This window comes from Quercus lobata, chromosome 4 (genome assembly GCF_001633185.2).
Source record: "Quercus lobata isolate SW786 chromosome 4, ValleyOak3.0 Primary Assembly, whole genome shotgun sequence".
Taxonomy (NCBI): Eukaryota; Viridiplantae; Streptophyta; class Magnoliopsida; order Fagales; family Fagaceae; genus Quercus; species Quercus lobata.
Window position 1 is genome coordinate 1,866,327 of NC_044907.1, and position 19,746 is coordinate 1,886,072.

Consider the following 19,746-nt stretch of genomic DNA (forward strand, 5'->3'; position numbering starts at 1 on the left):
ATTTTTTGGAATTAATCCCTTATGTAATCTATAATTATGCACTTTATCACATGTTGTGTGATTATTATATTGTTACGCATGTGTGCTTTGGAAAGAATAATGATAGCATGCTAGACTGTAACACGTGCATGCTTGAATAAGAAGAAACAAAATTGGGTATTGTACAATGACATAAAATGTCAATCAAGAATTTACTTTGGTAATTAACCTTTGTAATTAAAATGGTAATTTACACAGGTGTTCTTAAGCATGTGAAAAGAAAATTGCTCCGACAACTTTTTTTTTTTTTTAATAAGGAAAAAGCTTCGTTCAATAGGATAATAAGGAATCATGATACTAAGCATCCATAGCTGGTGGAGGAGAAACCTCCATCCAAACAATATTCTCAGACACATTACTAGCAAAACGAGCTAGAGTGGGCTAAAGCATTGCCTCCCCACTTAACACAGCTAATGGATCCCCACCTAAGACCATGAAGAAGACATTTACATTCCCACAGAACACGAAGTCCTGTTTCCAGAGCCATCTTGCATAACTCACAATTGTCATCAACAATAATTCTCAGACGAGCCAGGTTCACCCGTGTTGGCAGAATATTTTGACATGCCCTCCTCCATCCAAAGACTTTGATCTTATTTGGAACCTTTAAACCCCATAGCTTAGTCCACACTTCATTGCCACTGGAGCCCGTGGAGCACTCGGACCAATTCTCTGTTCTAAGAATTTGTCTTGCAACATGATATCCTGACTTTACCGTGTATACATTCCACTCCTAACATGTCTGTGGCTTAATGGAATTCGACATATCGCTTCAGCACCATCCCTACTGAATTTTTTTTAAAAAAAAATTAATGTTACAATTAATATATGTGTGACAAGCCCAAAGAGAATTGGGCCTTGCTTGCATTGGACACGTAAGCCGAATGCAAATTTTAAATTTTAACAAATTAGCCAAGAAAACGGGAGAAGAAAACTAAATAAAATTTGGGTCAGAATTTAATTTACTTCTAAAAAACCAAAAAGAGAAAAATTGAAATTTGGACCCGAAAAGATAGTCCAAAGGATTGATAATATACTAGCTTCTAACCCGAGTAGTACACAAGAAAATTTCATATAAATATATGTGACTTGGCTGTTATTGTAAATCTATCCATCATAAAAATAAATAATTTTAAATTAACTCTAGAATAAATATATATAAAAAGGATTAAGTGGAAAGATATGGGTCCAATATGTTCCTTTGATTCATTATCCAAAGTGAAATGTTATGAGAAATGCTATGTCCACAAAATTTTCACAACAAATTCTAAATTTAAGATTGTTATCGGTTGTTACGGGTGAGCAAAAAAATAATTTTATAAGTTGTATGTTCAAATTAAAACCAATAACAACTTACCATTTATGATTTGTTGTGAAAATGTTGTGGACGTAGCATTGTTTTTATCCAAAATAGGGGAGACATAAAACTTAATGAAGTCTCAAAGATGGAGTTACTCATATATGCCTATCTTAAGCATCAAGTTCCAAGTTCAGCCAAGCAATTATACACAACCTTTCTGCTTTGAAATTCACAGAGCCACAATGGTATACCCTCACATATTTACAATTAAAAGAAAAAAGCATAAGGCAGCATAATGAAATATAATCTAACTAATGTAAATACAAATTTAAAAAGTTGCTACTAATAGACATTACATAACTGAAACACTTAAGACATATTATGTTATTCAAGCTAAATACAAAGTTAGAACAAATGTGTATATAGCTTACTCTCATGAACATATTAGTAGAAGGCTGGTATTACTTGATAGGTCATTTTCACCTTGTTAATGTACCTACACCAGATTGTTGCAGTGGTCTCAAGCAAGTCCTAAAGGACAATAAGAAGTGCTTGTGTGTCAACATTAGAGAACGTAATGATCCTGAATTAGGACTACAAATTAATGTAACACTTGCTTTGGGCCTGCATTCTGTTCGCCATGCCCCTGCTAATGTCTCCTAGTGTCCCGTTATGCATTCAGCTATAAAAGTTGTTTTGTTCTAGCTAATAGCTTTTTATGAAATTCAATATAAGAAGTGAATGGTGAGTGCTATATAGTTGTTTTGGTTTTAAAGAATGATGAATGTTACTAAAAGTGGCTAATATTTGACACTGATTTGATTTGTTTGCATGGTCATGAATGTAGCTCTTCTACACTTGGATCCTACTTCACTAGAAGCTCAAGTTTTCTACCAATTGGGATGGAGTTCTAATCAAAGTGATGGTAGTCCTATTCCCACTCCTAGTGGTAATGTAACATACATACACGAGTCTTCTTTCTCATTTAAATTTAATTACTGTTCTCTTGATATGGTAGAAAACTAATTAAATTTGTGGGCAATTTCTCTGGCTTCAGGTGGAGGGAGTTCCACGAATGCCAAAAGTGAGGGGACTAGTGGTCTGGATAAGAATGAAGGTTGTTATGATCCAAAGAGATAGTTTGAAATGGAGTTTGTTATAGGCAGGGCCTTAAAATGGTATTTCATCAGTTCACACTTGTTCATATAGGCACTTGGACTGTCACTCTTCAGTAACTTCGGCCTTGACTGCTGTTTTGTAATTGTTATCCTCATGTTATGTTCATTTCATTTTTTAATACTCCATGCCTATTTTTATCCCCCCCAAAAAAAACACCTTCCAACTCTCCCTTTGTCTCAGCTTTTCCACTTGGGGTGTCATTTGAAATATGTTTTTCTTATATATCTTCTCAAAAGAAAGAGTAAAAGGATAAAGTATATGAATCTAGTATGAGAATTAGAAAGGAACAGATAAAATTGAACTCTAATCACTATTCTGGAAGTGAAGCTCCAAGGATGTTGCAAAAACAAAATGTAACTTTCTCAATTGTCTACAAGAGAAATTTCTCAAATTTTTGTAGACACCATATATCTCATCCAAGTGAAACTGCCTGTCCGCAGCTATAGCAACTAGCCACTCCCTCATCTCCTTAACCTTATGACCCATTCTAACACCATATACAAGCTGGTTAGACTTGGAAAAGAAGATGCGTACCTCTTTGGCCTTCTTGTCACGGGCCATCACTTCCCGTCGCAAGGCCTCAGTGGAGATTTCATCCAGCAAGTCATCTGCATCACACATGGCATCCTTAGGCCTTTTCAGCCACAGTTTGATCTCTTCACTGTCGCGTTGCTTCGCCTCTGCATCCAAAATCACAGCACTGATTGTGGAAACTGTCTCCTTGAGTTTGTTGATCTCGTCTTTGACACCCCAGATGAGCGCAACCTCTTGTAGTGCTAGCTTGCCCGCCATTTCTTGAATGAATGCTAAAGCTGTCTTTGTGAGAACAGAGAACTGAGAGCAGAAGGATCTGTGACCTGTGATAAGGGATGGGAATATGCTGTTTGACTCTTTGTGTGCTTCGATGACAGTGAGCTCTTAGTTAGTATAATAACACGTAGTAGTGGAATACAACGATGCGAACCAAAAAAAAATATACATATTTTTCCAACTTGCATCAATAATCAAAATCAGACAAAACACCAATGGCAATGGCAATGGCCCCCACTGCACCGAAAGCAAACCGCGTTCATACTAGGTGGAAATTCTGTTGATGGGCCCACTTATTAGAGTTGATACAGGAAGGGCTTGCAAAAGCCTAGTTCAAGAACTTCTGTTGATGGGCTTTGAGTGCGGCCCATGACTTAAAAAAAAAAAAAAATTGCTGATGGGATTATAAATAATAGCCTTTTTCACATCATGTAGCTTCCTTCTTTGGTGAAAAAGTTTACACCTGAGTTTTCCCCACTTATTAGATTTTTTTTTTTTTTTTTTTTTTTTTTTTTTTTTTTTTTTTTTTTTCATATGTGAACTTAAAATGGCTGGCATTATTCACCCTCACTTGTCTTTGAGGACAAAAATATAATTTCAAAAGGATAGTGATAGGATTTAGGAAGACAAAAATCTTACGACAATTTATATATCCATCGTGTCTTTTTTGGTCTATTATGAATATGTACAATGCAATGTTGTATTTGTTTATTTAGTACATTTGATTGCTAAAGCTCTTCAATGCTAGTCCTTGGTTTCTTTTGGCTCTATGTTTTATCTGGGGAAGCAATTAACCCGATCCACAAGAATTAAAAGTTGAATTTATAGAATTCTTAGCGTTTTATGTGAGAATTTATCATTAACATTTTTGGATGTATGACTACCTAGTATGTTGGCGTTTTTCTAAGGTCTTTCTTGCTTGAATCTATCTCATCCATCTCTTAAGTATCTTATCGTAAGAATCCCTATAATGGACTCATTTTTCAAGATGCAAGGTGTAATAGTATAAAACCATTGGTTATTTCGGTTTTAAACCATAGGTGTCCTGATAAATTTGACTGTAGAAATGAATAAGTTATTATAATTTCTTAATACTAGCTCTTCTTTTTTTCTTTTCTTTTCTTTTTTGAGGGGGTTTAGGGTTTAGGTTTTAGAAACTAGCTCTTCTTAATAATAAAAAAATTCTTTCAAATACTTTAAAAAAAAAAATCAAACACTTAATTTTTTTTTTAATTTCATAGTACAAGAATTATTTATTTGGATCTTGAAATTCTAGAATAGATTTTTTGAAAAGAAAATTCTAGATTAGATGATGCTGCCATTTATTTAATAAGATTGATTATTCCATAATAAAAATAATTGCACAAAATTCTAGATTAGATGATGTTGCCATTTTGTTTAATATGATATCAAAGTAGTAAATGATTGATTCATTCCATAATAAAAATAATTGCACAAAATTGCAATCCTTCGGTTGGCTCAAGGGTTTACTTTGCCTTTTTAAGACCAATTGTTTAGTGCATTTCCGAGCATGTCACAATGCTTACATTTCAATGCCTTTGTAATAGTTACCTTGTTGGTTTTTTTTTTGGGGGGGGGGGGGTGGAATTTATCTATTGGAGATCAAGGATATTTTTGAGCTATGGCGGTGTTGGAAGAAGCAATAAAAGCATGACTAGTGCATGATAAAATTAGGTAGGATTGGATGTCACAAGCAAGCTTCTCCAATGCAATCGAAATATTCAACAAAATGTTAGATATATTTGTGGTAGCTAATATGTTTTTTCACAGCTAAAAACTGGTATATTAGATATCGTGCGAAAATTAATTTCACTGGGGGGCTGTTGAAGAGTGAAGACTTGAAGTGCAGTATTTGTGTAAAAGATATAGCAAATTGGTTGGGGAAATCAATGCTCTTGCTGCTTCTATTTTTTTACTACTACGTGTAGGTACAAAGTCATACATTTTTAAGAAGAGAAGCTAAAAACTAGTGGCCCCTTGTACCTTCATATGTCATGATAAATTGAGGTGGATTAATGGTACCGCAAACCTGGTCCATGAATCGTTCTAACTCTTGTTTTATATTTCTACCCTCTCTTGGGTACAAGTTTTTTTTTTTTTTTTTTTTTGAGAGAGAGAGAGAGTTTCAATCTATGACGTTCACTCACGATAATAACTCTTTATTATCAGACTAAGACACCAATCAGTTTTTGGTATAGGTGGAAATTGAACTTTAAATCTCTTATTCAACCATCAAAAAATTTTACAAGTTGAATTAACTTGAATTCACCACTTTGGTATAAGTTTGTCCAACTAGAGAATGTTGTGGTCCAAATCCCCTAACTCATTCATAAAAGGAATTGAGGCCCGACTAGAATAGAGAGAATGCCGGCCCAAGAAGTGTAGAAAGGAAAACAAAAATGAAGGACAAACAGGGATTGTATTGTGATGATTATATCTATATAAAATATTTTAAAGTTTTTTTTTTTTGAAGAATATAATATCTAAAATTTGAATACTATTTTTTTTTTTTTGCTACACGCATGTTGAGCAACATTAGCACTTTGGTCCATTTCCATCCACTTTGGTCTAATTCAATCAACTTTGGTCTAATTCGAAGAATGAGAAATTTGAAAAAAATATTTAGTTGTACGGAAAAAAAGGAAAATATAAAGCATAATAATAATAGTTAAAAGAAAATGGACCACTTCAAAAATATTAATATCAATCAAAAACATCAAAAATAATGGGTGGATATTTAGTGTACATAAGGCTAGGCCCTTTCTCCGCTCTTAACGTTAAATGAAAGTAAAACCATAGATCTCATTCTTCTAGAGATCTATGTTTGTTGCTATAGGTAATCTATTTGGGTTTACTCATAATTTTTTGAGGTATGACCCTAAACCTTATATATTTATTGATTATTTGTGTTCTATTATCATGCCTTTAATTTTACAGTAGGACCTTACCAATATTTTCCATATCCATTAGAAACTTTTAAAGTATTCCTGGGTTCAACCAAAACCCACACTTGCATATTTGCAAGTCTCACTTTCAAATGCATTACTCACTAGTAAACCTTTTTGGAAATTTGTTAAAGCAGTACAAGAAACGAAGATTAAAGACAGATGTAGACAAACAGCGTGTTGTTTTTTCCACAAAAATTAAGGCTCTCTCAACAACATGTCGTCCTAGTCTAAAGGAAAATCTCTCATTACTAAATGACATGACCTTTTAGAACTTGATTTTTCTACAACTTGTGACTTTATATTGGAGGAACATACACAATGTTAATAACGTGTTGGGTCACGTGAGGTGAGTTCCATGAACATTACCAAAAACCTCCTTTTTTAATCTCACCACTCTTTTCTAGTAGACATCTTCCAATTTGCTAATTAGTATATTAAAATGCTTATTATTAAGTTACATTGAAGGAAAATAAATATTATATAAAAACCAGAAAAAGTCACACTCTTACTATGAAAAAATTATGATATAACTTTCACTTTGTTTTCTCTCATATGATAGGTTTTTAAATCCATTGAATATTTATATTATTGTGTGAAAAAATTGAATATCAGCCTATGAATCTTAATAGTCCAGACTCCAAATAGATGATCCTCACATTATCATTTTTTTTGACAATTAATACGTAAGGGTACTATACCAAACAGGCCATATATATCCTGGATTTTATCATACTATTTGTCTAACAATATTTCCTATATATACATTTCTATGTGTATATTATAATATATATAGTTTAATAATAATGGTCCAAATTCCTTTTGAAATATATAACCTTTATGAATAAATAATGTGTACTTGCTTTTGATATAGTACTATTGATATCATGATATTGTGGGGGTGACGATACTTATATCTTCTTGGTAAAAAAAAAAAAAAACCATTGTTACTTTAAGTGCTTGTGGGGTGTAAGGGGCAAGGATCAGGGTTCAAGTCTTCAAGAGGGAGCTTCATACACATATACATTTAGATTAGGCTAGAGTAGAAATTCTATCTTATATATATATATATATATATATAAAGTTTGAACATCAATAAAATGTTCACTAATTCTTCTTACTTTTTTTTCCCCATTTCCAAGCATTCGAATTCTTCTCAAAATTTTCTCAAAAAAAAAAAAAAAAAAAAAAAAATCTGCAATCAAATATTAAGGATGGAGAGTTTGGTGAACAGTGAAACATTTTTCCCTCTTAACATGATAAAAAATACAAATCATTAATGTAGGGACTGAAATGGGATTAGGCCCAAAATAGGATTGGATTCTAACCCAAGCGGCCCAAACAATAAATTTGTAGAGCGTGGATGAAAGAACTAGATCTATTTCAGAAGAACAACAATTAAATTTGGTAATTTAAGATTGTAAGACACACGTAAGATGAGAAAATCTGTCCTTGGAGTAACTCGATGGGTTTATATTATATTGAACTTGTTAAACAAATAAGATCATACAAGAGTTCGAAGTCTTCTTCCCAAGTTACTTGATTTTTTTCCCTCTCTATTTTGGTACATCTTCCTATGTTATATACTACAATCTTAGTATCATCCCTACCACACACGTGTAGGTTAGATTCAGGGAACTCCTTTCTATCCCATCCACCACCTCCCAGAACCATCAACTAGTAGCTGTAAGGCTGCCCTTTTCCTTTTTCTACCCCTTGTCCAATGTCCAACCCCTACTTGTGATGTAACTTTGAAGAAGGTCCATGGTGATATGACACTCTTACTGACCTCGGACACTAAATACCGAGATGGCTTTTCTCCTCGAACACTCGTTGGACTTATCTCTTATTATCTCTACTCTTCTCTTTATTCCGTTCCCCTTATAATTTCATCTGAACATCCTTGGATGGTCCAATGTCCTCGGATTGGGCCATGGGCCCAATTAGTACAACCTTAACAGTACCTCCTAATTAAATGACTCCCACAATAGCCCCTCAAAATCTTGCTTTTCGACTCCTCAGGAGAAAAGGATGATTTTGATGTCCTTAGCCCTTCTTGTTTAAGGTCCTATTTTGTATTCCTGACCTCCTATATATCTTTTTACCTGTTCACGGCACGCTCTTGACACTTCGGCGGCGTCCTTGTCCCCCACGTTTAACGGTAGGATATGAATCGTACAGTGGGAGATTTGTCTCGTTTTACGAGTAGGAACTTTGCCGCTTGTAACTTCTGTGCCACTATAAATAGCTTTCCGAATCAATTCTTTTTCTTACTTTCTGCAATCACACAGTTCTAGAGCTTATACATTGAACCTGTCTCTCTCTTTCATCTCCTTGTGTGTCTACTAATATTAGAAATTTGTCCAAGGACCCTTTTCCAAACCTGTAAGTCTTTTTAAACCCTTTTAGCTTTCATTGTAAACTTGTTAATTTTTCTTTGAAACCTCTTATAAAAATGTGTAAGTTCAAAAGTTTGGTTGAGTCCGAGGAGGGTATGAGAAGTTTCAGGGCTAAGTATAGGATCCCACCAACAGTAGGCATGAGGTATGCTGTCCAGGGAGAGTGGGTTGGTGATAAGAAAAATGGAGAGATGGTCATTCCCATGATTGCCTTCATAGAGGGAGGGATAACCATCCCCATGGGTACCATCACTAGGAATTATCTTAGGTTTTTTAGGTTATCTCCCACACAGTGTGCCCCAAATATGTTCAGGGTCTTGGGGAGTATAAAAGTCTTAAACGAGAGAATGAACCTAAATTTGACCTACCACGATGTGAATTGGGTATACAATCTGCACAATTTGAAGGGGCAGGGATATTACCTCAAGTCAAGGTATCCCGAAGTAAGGCTAATCCAGTGCCTCCCCACTTCAAACAAAAATTTAAAAGAGGATTTCCTTATCTTTTCTAGGGAATGGCACAACGGCTTACCCTGTCCAATGGAGGAGGGAGAACCAGGTGGGGGTATAGTCATAGATTCATGAATTTTAGGTTTACATTTCTTTTTCGTGTTTCAATATTCTTGTTTCTAATGAAAACCCATTCTAATTCAATGAATTTGCAGACAAGCGTGCTACCAAACCCAAGCTCAGCTTAGTCAACAAAGCGAGCTTGGATAGGATATTGCAAGCCGAGGTGTATGTGAATGAAGCTGACAGTCAACTCCGAGCAGCCCATTTAATCCTTAGATACACACCCCTCTCGTTCACCTTCCAAGCCCCTAAGTACGTAATGAAAGCTCACGACCCTCGGCTCCACCGTATCAGTGTTGCCTATCAAGGGTTCATCGTTCCGGAGGGTGTTCCATTCCCCGAAGATACTCCCCGCACCCAACCACTTTTTGTGGCCACTCCTTCAATCGGAGCATCCTTATCCCAGCCGGTTCTCGAGGAAGAGGAAGAAAGAAAAGAAGAGGAAGAAAGAAGCCCAGAAGAGGTTATGGACTTGTCAGACTCCTTAGATGAATTTGAGGTTTTCAACTAGACTCTATCTCCCGAGGACGTATTTGACGAAATGGGTGTCCAGGGGAAACCCTAGAGGAGTTTAATGGAGCTGATAGAAAATCAGCCTGGAAAAGGTGCACCGGGGAAATCTACACAGTCTCAGATTCCCTCTCCTTTTTCCAAATCTCTTCCTCCTGCTCCTTACCAACCTCAACCAATCAGACCCGAACATGATGATCCAAAAAGGAAAAGGGAGCAGAGAGGGAAATATGTGGTTGAGGCTGGAAGAGCCTGTCCGACTCGGGAAGACGAGGCCCAACGAGCTGCGAAGTAGCAAAAGGTTAGCCACACATCACAACGGGGCCTAGAGAGGTCAGACACTCAGTCTCCTGAGCCAAGAGCCTAGCTCCCAGCACCCATGCACGACGAGGAGCCCTTGAGGGATGATGCATCACTCAAGGACTTCAACGGGGGCATTGGGTGCCACGTTGCCTCGGCCGTGGAGGAGGCCTTACTGCTCCAAAAAGATATGTCTGACCTGCGAAGCATGAGGAAGAATGAGGTCTTCCTCAACTGTAAAAGATATATAGGCATGGTAAAATGCTAACCCATTTTTTTTCTTTTTTTTTTTAATCATTATTTGTAGACATATACTTTTTATTGGCTATGGTATTAATGCTTTTCTTTTACGCTATCCAAGCCACTTTCAGGCTGGAGGAAATTACCAACAACTACTACCAGCAGTTAGAAGATGAAAGGAAAAGGCGAACATCAGCCGTACAAATGCTTAAAATCACTGAAAATAACAATGCTGAACTAAAGAAAAAGCTGACCGAGGAGGAGCATGCTCTCCGTAGAGCTGACTCGGCCTTGGAAGGCGCACAGAGGCAAGTCGAGGACCAGAGGAAGCACCTACGCGAGACAACTGACCAATTAACTGCTGCCAGGGAACAAATGGCAGCGCTCAAGAAGCAACTTGAGGAAGCCCAAAGGCTGAAAGATTAGGCTGAAAAGTCCAAGGCTGAAGTTGAGAAGGCAAGGGCTGAAGCCAAGAAGGCTAGGGATGAGGCTGAACAGAAGAGTTACGATCTTAGAGTAGCTGAGACCGAAGAAGCCCTTAGGGGAGAGGTTCCAGCTATATGTCGCATTTACTGCGCCCAAACTTGGGATGAAGCCCTTAACCGAGTTGGGGTTGAGGCTTCTTCTGAGTTGAGGAAACCTGAAAACGTATTCTACCTTTCTGCCATACGAGCCTCGGACTTTCCTTCTGCTCAAGATGAAGGGGCTTCTACAGTTGCTAATCCAAGTAAAGAAGCACAGCCTTAGGACCCTCCTTTTCCCAGCTAGCAAGGGCTAGCAAAAGAACCTGGTGCTTCCTAAGAAGTACCTTCGGACAAGGCTGCAATTGTCCCAGAGGTAGGAGTAGCTTCCCAGGGCTTCTAGAAAGACTTGGCTTCCACTATCCTGCCTGTTAAGGGAGCCTTCAAAGATAAAGAGGGGACAACTACCTCAGAGGTAGATAACCCAGCCAACAAAACCTCCAAGCTTCATATTAAGTTAAAAAAATAAGCCATCTGTTGTAATGTAATTATGACTTTTGTAAGGGATTTTGTCCCTCCCCCCCCCCCCTTTTTTAGACATATTTTAATGAAGTACGTATTTTTAACATCTTGAATTCGTTTGAGTTATTATTCATTTCATTTTTATCTTATCTATTTTGTTACTTTGGTTTTGAGCAGTTTTCATCTTGACTGCCCCTTGTTTGTACAAAAGAAAAAACATAGTTTACACATGCTTTTAATTGGCAGTTAAAATGGATGATAACCATTGAATCTGTAACATTACATAGACATTTTGAATACATATATATCTGTTCTAACAAGTTTAACCCCAAGTAAACATCCAAGTGTTTGATTAAATAAAGTTAAATCTGAAGTGCCTCAGTATGCTCTAAATGATGCTCATAGGTTTATTAAGGTTTATATCTTTACTAGGTGATCACAAACCCTAAGATCCAAGAATGGAAATTAAGGGTTTTCTCCTTTTAAGTGCTCAAATTCGTGTTGAACTAGCATTTTAATAGTACAAGGGTGTATTAATTTCTATTGAACCTATTTAGGGCTTCAATGGATGTCATAGGGTATTAATTTCCACTAAATTTGTGGTTCGAGGAACCTGATATAACTTAGTTTCTATTTAATACTTCAATAGATGTCATAGGGTATTAATTTCCACTAAGTTTGTGGTCTGAGGAACCTGACATAACTTAGTTTCTGTTTAATACTTTAATGGATGTCATAGGGTATTAATTTCTACTAAGTTTGTGGTCCAAGGAACCTAACATAACTTAGTTTCTGTTTAATACTTTAATAGATGTCATAGGGCATTAATTTCCACTAAGTTTATGATCCGAGGAACCTGACATAATTTAGTTTCTGTTTAATACTTCAATAAATGTCATAGGACATTAATTTCCACTAAATTTGTGGTTCGAGGAATACTTCAATAGATGTCATAGGGCATTAATTTCCACTAAGTTTGTGATCCGAGGAACCTGACATAATTTAGTTTCTATTTAATACTTCAATAGACGTCATAGGATATTAATTTCCACTAAGTTTGTGGTTCGAGGAACCTGACATAACTTAGTTTCTATTTAATACTCCAATAGATGTCATAGGGTATTAATTTCCACTAAGTTTGTGGTGCAAAGAACCTGACATAACTTAGTTTCTGATTAATACTTTAATAGATGTCATAGGGTATTAATTTCTATTAAGTTTGTGGTTCGAGGTACCTGACATAACTTAGTTTCTGTTTAATACTTCAATAGATGTCATAGGGTATTAATTTCTACTAACTTTGTGGTCTGAGGAGCCTGACATAACTTAGTTTCTGTTTAATACTTCAATAGATGTCATAGGGTATTAATTTCCACTAACTTTGTGGTCTGAGGAACTTGACAAAACTTAGTTTTTGTTTAATACTTCAATAGATGTCATAGGGTATTAATTTCCACTAAGTTTGTGGTCCGAGGAACCTGACATAACTTATTTTCTGTTTAATACTTCAATAGATGAGGAAACACATGACGTATGAGTGGAGAAAATTAAAAGGAAACTAAAAAGGACTATCTTTATTAATAATAATACCTTTTTAGATTGTTTACATTCCAAGGGTGGAGTACAATTTTTTCATCTAGATCTTCCAAATAATAGACACCTATTCCTGCCACTAAAGTGATCCGATATGGTCCTTCCCAATTAGGCCCCAATTTTTTCCAGGTTGGATTCTTGGTGGTTCCCAGAACTTTCCTCAGTACCAGATCTCCTACAGCCAAAGGCCTCAACTTTACATTGGTGTCATAACCTTACTTGAGCTTATACTGGTAGTAAGCTAGTTGGACCATCGCATTCTCCTTTCTCTCTTCGACCAAATCCAGACTCCTTTCCAACAACCTATCATTGCCACCCGGGATAAATGTGCTAGTTCTCAACGTTGGGAAACCAGTTTCCAGAGGGATCATGGCCTCGGCTCCATATGTCATTGAAAAAGTGGTCTCTCCTGTTGATTGTCGAGACGCTGTTCAATACGTCTAAAGGACATATGGTAATTCCTCCACCCATTTTCCCTTTGAGTCATCCAACCTCTTTTTAAGTCCACTCACTATAACCTTGTTGACAGCTTCAACTTGCCCATTCCTTTGAGGATAAGTCGGAGTGGAATACCTATTCTTTATCCCCAGGTCAGAATAGTATTGCCTAAAGACTTTGCTATCGAACTGAAGGCCATTATCCGAGATAAGGGTATGGGGAACCCCGAATCGCATAACGATATTCTTCCAGATAAACCTTTAACATCTACGTCCCTGATATTAGCCAGAGGTTCAGCTTCGACCCACTTAGTGAAATAATCCGTGCCGACCAGCAGATACTTTTTGTTCCCTAGTGCTTTAGGAAAACCTACGATATCTAAACCTCACTGAGCAAAAGGCCAAGGCCTGGAAAGAGGAATAAGAACTCCTCCAGGCTGGAGGATGTTTGGAGCGAATCTCTGACATTGGTCACATTTTATGACACACTCTTGCGCTTCTTTCTGCATATTCGGCCACCAGTATCCTTGAGTAATAGCCCGGTGAGATATGGATCTTCCCCCCGTGTGACTTCAGCAAATTCCTTCATGTAGTTCCTCAAGGAGTGACTCTGATGTCTCGGGATGTACACAAAGCAGATATGACCTAGAAAAAGAACATTTATACAACTTTCTATCCTCAGACAACCGAAACCAAGGAGTTTTCCTTCGTATTTTCTCAACTTCTGGTTTCTCCTCAGGCAATATATCCCTTTCAAGGAATAATAGTATAGGGTCCATCCAGCTCAGCCCCAAATTATCTTGATGAACTTGGAGTAAATCTTTCCTTGTTGGGGTGGGAATGCATAAATCCTTGACGACTATCACTCGGGGCAAATTCTGTGCCAAGGAGGTGGCAAGGGTAGGCAAGGAATCTGCATGGGTATTTTCACCTCTGGGGATATGTGACAAATCGAAGGATTCAAATTTCGTTTGTACACTCTTAACCTGACCCAGATATTCCTGCATTCTTGTATCTTGGGCTTCCAGTTCCCTTTTTACCTGACCCACGATCATCTTGAATTTGAGGACATTTCCACTGTCTTTCCACCCATTTTCTGGACCATAGTCATTCCCATCAGCAAAGCTTCATATTCCGCTTCATTGTTTGTAGTCGAGAATCCTAGCCTCAAGGACTTTTCAATGATGATCTTTTTAGGGGATACCAGAACTAGCCCCACTCCTGCTCCCTGTTAGTTTGCTGCTCCGACCATATATACTTTCCAGGATGAGGTGTCCTGTGTGGAGATTAGGCCAACCAATTTTTCATCCATGTCATGTCGCTTCACCTCTGCTTCTTCTGGAAGTTTAGAAACTTTGTCTTCACAAAGTGCAAAGATAGGTCACCCGTGTGGCAATGCCTACTGCCTCTGCCTGACTGCCTCCAACTTTAGATCTTCCCTTTCAAACCAATCACAAACAATCTCCCCATGCCTTCAATCATGTATTTCTCTAAAAATCTATGAAAATATAAAGAGCATGTGAATATTTAGGTGTAGATAGTTGAGAAAATAAAAAAAAGACACTAAAAAGAGATGAATGTCTAATGCTTAAGAAAGAAAAGAAAAACTCACCAGCCACCAAGTTCCAAAACTAAAGCTGATGAAGAAAGAAAAAATTGGTCAAGATTTTTTATTTATTTATTTATTTTTTTTTTTCGGACTGTGAGTACAAAGGACTGGAGTTTTGGGGGCTGGTAGGTGGGCAACAGTACTGGTGCAAATGAAAGTGTATCAAAGAAGACAAAACAAAAGAATAAGAAGTAAAGAAAGGGATTCCGTGGGTCAGTGGGTAGATTTTTTTAGATGAAGAGAAAGTGAAGTTTTGTTTTTAGTGTTTAGACTTGAGCGGGCCAGCTTTTTTTATTTGGAGTACATAAGGTGATAAGGCCTAAAACTAAAGATGGGCTTGGGAGAATAGTTGAGAATTGGGCATGGGGGGGCCCAATTTTTTTTCTCTACCTACTCTAATGGATTTTTTTTTTTTTTGGCAGGGGCTAGGGCCCCTCCAAGCCACTATATGGCTCTGCCCTTGAAGGGAAGGGTATAAAAAAGAAAAGAAAAATGAATAAAAGACTTTGTTTCCATTGTTTGGTTTATGTCCAGGAAAGTTTTATATAAAAGGATGCTCCTTAACATTTACTCATTAATAAGATGGACCCTAAGTCCTGATTGGTGTTGATACCCATTTTTGTAAATTCATACCCAAAAGTTCATGAAGAGAAAAGCCCAAGAAAACCCCAAGAGATGGGTCAAGGCATGAGTAAAGAAATAGCAATTGGGTCATATTCTGAAGGCCCGAAGAATGAATAAATTAAAAAGGTCAGTAGGTGCTCAATGCAACAAAATAGAACAAACTCACAAAGCCCACAATGCCCTTGTACAAGGGGATAAGGATAAACTCCAAATTCTACAAGGCTAACATGGTGAAATAATGCCAAGCCATAGCGGCAGAAATAAGACAAAGCCACAGCAACAAGAAACACACAAAGAAATAAGACAAAGCCACAGTGGCAAGAAACACATGAAGAAGAAATAAAACAAAGTCATGGCGGCAGGAAATGTATGAAAAAATAAAACAAAAACCATAGCTAGCGACAAGAAACGCGTGAAAAAAAAAAAAAAAAAAAAAAAAAAAAAAAAAAAAAAAGGCAAACGTAGCAAGGATAGGAGCTCTATCGTCTTGCAACCCAACCAATGCAGGAGAGGGGAAATGATCTAGATTTGGTATCCTGCCGAGACCACTTTTGAAGATATGCCTTGCCCGGAAGGAATCTTTACCAAAAATGGAAGAAGGTAGCTAGGTGAGAACCATCCGATGCATGCTAGAGAATGAAGACAAAGAGACTTAATGAGAGAGACAAAGACAGAGAAGGTTGTTGTGGCCAGTTGGCCATTACCCAAAAAGACAAAGAAGTTTGTCGCAGAGCCAAGGTTATAGAATTTAACCCACTACTAGCAGCCAGAAGGTAGTGGAATCGAACCCACCTACACATGGCTAGAATGCTATGTTGTGCGTATTGGCTAAATGCCCATGGCAGACAAAATGGTCGGTGAAAACAAGGGTAAAGAAGGAAAATCACCTAGGTTTGATCTTAGGTATAAAAGGAACAGTACCCATGAATGTGGGAACAACGACAAGAAGAATGAGAGAAAGGTGAAAAGTTGGAACAACAATAAGAGTAAGTTGGGCAATTAGAAAAGTAAAAGGAGATAGTTAAAGAAGAGAAAGAAACACTTGAGAGAAAAAGAGAGAGTATACACGGGAAGAGAGTATAGCATGCATCAATAGGGTTCCTTTCCCTCCCTCAAACATAAAACCATAATCTTTGCAATCTCTTATGGATGGCTATTTTTACTCACATTCCAAACCACTCAACTTTGTAGCCTAATTGGGTAACAAGGTTGTGTGAGTTGGAGTTAAGCTATTTTAGTCAATATCCTGCTGAGAATGTCTTTTCTTTGGATTCATGATTATGTTGGCATGAACTTTATATATTGTTTACTAACACGTGTATTAGTGTGTTTAGCTTTAAGTAATTCTGCCATACATGTATATATATATATATATATATATATATATATATAAATTGTAGTTCATATCCTGTAGAAGATATTTTCATTTTATCATTTTTTCTACTATCATTAATATTCATTACTACTGCTAGCTCTGTTTTGGACAAACTGTTGTACTACCACGAATTCATGTCTTGTTTGGAGTGTTTTGTCTTGTACACAGACTAGTTCTAGAGGAATCTCGCAAAGAGAGCCAGGCCCAACTCCCTTACCCTCTATAGAAAGCCTTAGCCCAAAAGCACAATAGATGATTGCACTTATTTATGCATGGTGAAACAAGAAAGAAGGCTTCATATTGGGAACTCAATAGCAATGGTTGCAAATATTTATGCAATTTTAACCAAAATTGATAATGGAATAGTACTAGCTGTGGAGGTGATTTGGTTAAAAATAAAATAGTAAATTAGAAAGTACACCCCTAAAATTTGACATTGCTAGAATTTTATACCTGAAGTTTACCTATATTAGCAAAAGGATCCACTCCATCAATATAATTGGATTTTAATTATTTTATTCCATCATTAAAATAATTGCACGAAATTGTAATCCTTTGATTGTCTCGAGGCTTTACTTTAGCTTTTTAAGAGCAATTGTTTAATGCACTTTAGAGCATTTCACAATGCTTAAGTTCCAATGCCTTTGTAATATTTACCTTGTGTGCTTGTTTATTTATTATAATTTTTTTTTTTTTTTTTGGGTAGGAAAATTTATCTATTTGAGATCAAGGATATTTTTTACCTTTGGTGCTGTTGAAAGAAGCAATGAGGGCTTGACTAGTGCATGAAAGCTTGGGAGATGGGGATTATAGATGAAATTTTTGAGGGAGACTCTCAGGTCGTGGTAAACTCTCTCTGCTAGACATGACCACTCCTCCACTAAGCATATCTAATAGCATTACATTTACAGGGTCTTTACCACAACTCTAGCATTTCGATAGGACTAACTCTCTTTCGTTTCACGGGATGGCAATAAGGCTGTGCATGGACTAGCTCAATGTGCTAGAGGTCTTTCAAACTTTAGTGCTTGGATAGAGGAAACACTATTTATTATTGAGCATTTGGTCACTCAAGACGTACTGTTTTTATTCTCATCTGAATAAAATAAAAAGTGAATGATAAAGTTAGGTAGGATAGGATATCACAAGCATGATGAAAATTATGTCCAGTGTATTGCTTTCGAGTTTAAGTATATATAGGCACTTGTCTACATTCCTTGCGTCTTTATAATTTCTTTTTTTGGAAACATAAATCTCTTGTAATTAGTTTATTTCTTTTAAGGATGTTTTGTATATCCAGGGACTATATTCTTACGAAAAGATCGAAGTATTCAACAAACGTTAGAAATTGGTGGTAGCTAGTATGTATTTTCACAGCTCAAAACTGGTATATTAGATATACTCAAAAATACAAAGATGGAATTTATTAAACTGTATGAATTTAGATGCACATATTGAAAAGATATAAATTAAAGAATGAGAATATTGTGAGCAAATAATATTCTCATAATATTTTGAGTTAAACAATTAAACAATTCCATTCCTCTTAGTGCTAATGTCAGTTATGGTTAGCTATGCAATGGCAGATGCAGCCGAAGACAGAGTTGTGTGCAAAGCAACAGGTTGGGCTGGCTACATGTCTGCCTTGCATTGGTGGTCAAGCAAAAGCACCTACACCCAAACTGTGGTACTGGTCTCAAACAAGTCTAAGGGCAACAAGAAGTGCTTGTGCATCATCATCAGAGATCGAAAAGAACCTGAATTAGGACTACAAATTAATATAACACTTAATTTCGGCCAGTCTACTGTTTTCCATGCCCCTTCTAATCAAAGTGATAGTAGTCCTGCTTCTGCCCCTAGTCCTAGTGGTAATGTAAATACATGAGTCTTCTTTTTCATTTCAATTTAATTACTATTCTTTTGATATTGTTGAAAACTATTTAAATTTGTGGTAATTTCTTTGGCTACAGGTGGAGGGAGTTCCACGGGTGCCAAAAGTGAGGGGACTAGTGGTCAGGACTAGATATGGTTTGCAATGGAAATTGTCATTGGTGGGGCCCTAACATGGTGTTTCTTCAGTTTACACCTATTCCTATCTATTGGAAGTAACTTGTCTATGAATCGTTCTAAGTTTTTACTCTTGTTTTATGTTTCTGCCCTCTCTTGGGTATAAGTTTGTCATGTCGTGGTCCAAATTTTAACTCATGTCTAAAAGGAATTGAGGCCCAAACAAACAGAGAGAATGCTGGCCCAAGAAGTGTAAAAGAAAAACAAAAATGAAGGACAGGAAGGGGTTGTATTGTGATGTTGATGTCACTAAAAATGGTGCATAATACCATAATTTCAATCTGAATCTATATAATATGAATATCTAAAAGTGTAATATTTATTGTCACTACGCTCATGAGTGGCCACATTTGTATAGCATTTTGGTCCGTTTTAATTTCATTTGATATATTTTTGTCAACTTCTATTCATTTCAGTGTCCAGTTGGAAGAATGATAAATTTGAAATTTATAATTTTTAGTAGTGCCAAAAGAAATTAGGAAAATAAAATGCATTATAAAAATAATTAAAAGAATATGAACTAATTCAAAAAATAATAAAATCAATGAAAAGCACCAAAAATAATAATTTTATATATTTGTAAAGATAGAAAGATAAAAATTACTTTTAGAAATTGTTTAATTTTTAGGGAAAACAAATTATCTACAATAAAATTTTGAGAATAAATTATACATTATACTATAATTTGGAAGTACATATAATAATTATGGAACTTGGCTCACCACATCATGTACTGACTTGTT

The 19,746-nt window shown here is 36.4% G+C and overlaps 2 protein-coding genes across 3 annotated transcripts; one reads left to right on the forward strand and one right to left on the reverse strand.

Annotated features, from left to right (window-relative positions):
- Positions 1 to 304: 304 nt before the first annotated feature.
- LOC115983966 (disease resistance protein RGA2-like) lies at positions 305 to 3,330 on the reverse strand. 2 transcript variants are annotated; one of them, XM_031106838.1, is made up of 2 exons: positions 3,053 to 3,330; positions 305 to 823 (listed from the first exon to the last, which is right to left on the reverse strand). In XM_031106838.1, the coding sequence occupies exons 1-2, from the start codon at positions 3,308 to 3,310 to the stop codon at positions 812 to 814; spliced, it is 270 nt and encodes an 89-aa protein (XP_030962698.1). In that variant the 5' UTR covers positions 3,311 to 3,330; the 3' UTR covers positions 305 to 811. The 2 variants fall into 2 exon arrangements, with proteins under 2 accessions (XP_030962698.1, XP_030962699.1); XM_031106839.1 differs by having other exon boundaries at positions 305 to 826.
- A 15,170-nt stretch (positions 3,331 to 18,500) lies between these two features.
- On the forward strand, positions 18,501 to 18,959 carry LOC115983334 (protein YLS3-like). The gene is made up of 2 exons (XM_031105980.1): positions 18,501 to 18,804; positions 18,907 to 18,959. Exons 1-2 carry the CDS (start codon positions 18,501 to 18,503, stop codon positions 18,957 to 18,959), a joined length of 357 nt encoding a protein of 118 aa, XP_030961840.1.
- The last annotated feature ends 787 nt before the right edge of the window (positions 18,960 to 19,746 follow it).

Bases quoted from the DNA above. Each gene is read 5' to 3' on its own strand.
- LOC115983966 (XM_031106838.1), bottom strand. From the start codon at position 3,310: ATGGCGGGCAAGCTAGCACTACAAGAGGTTGCGCTCATCTGGGGTGTC.
- LOC115983334 (XM_031105980.1), top strand. From the start codon at position 18,501: ATGGTTAGCTATGCAATGGCAGATGCAGCCGAAGACAGAGTTGTGTGC. The intron at 18,805-18,906 runs GTAATGTAAATA...CTTTGGCTACAG, and splicing joins TTCTGCCCCTAGTCCTAGTG to GTGGAGGGAGTTCCACGGGT.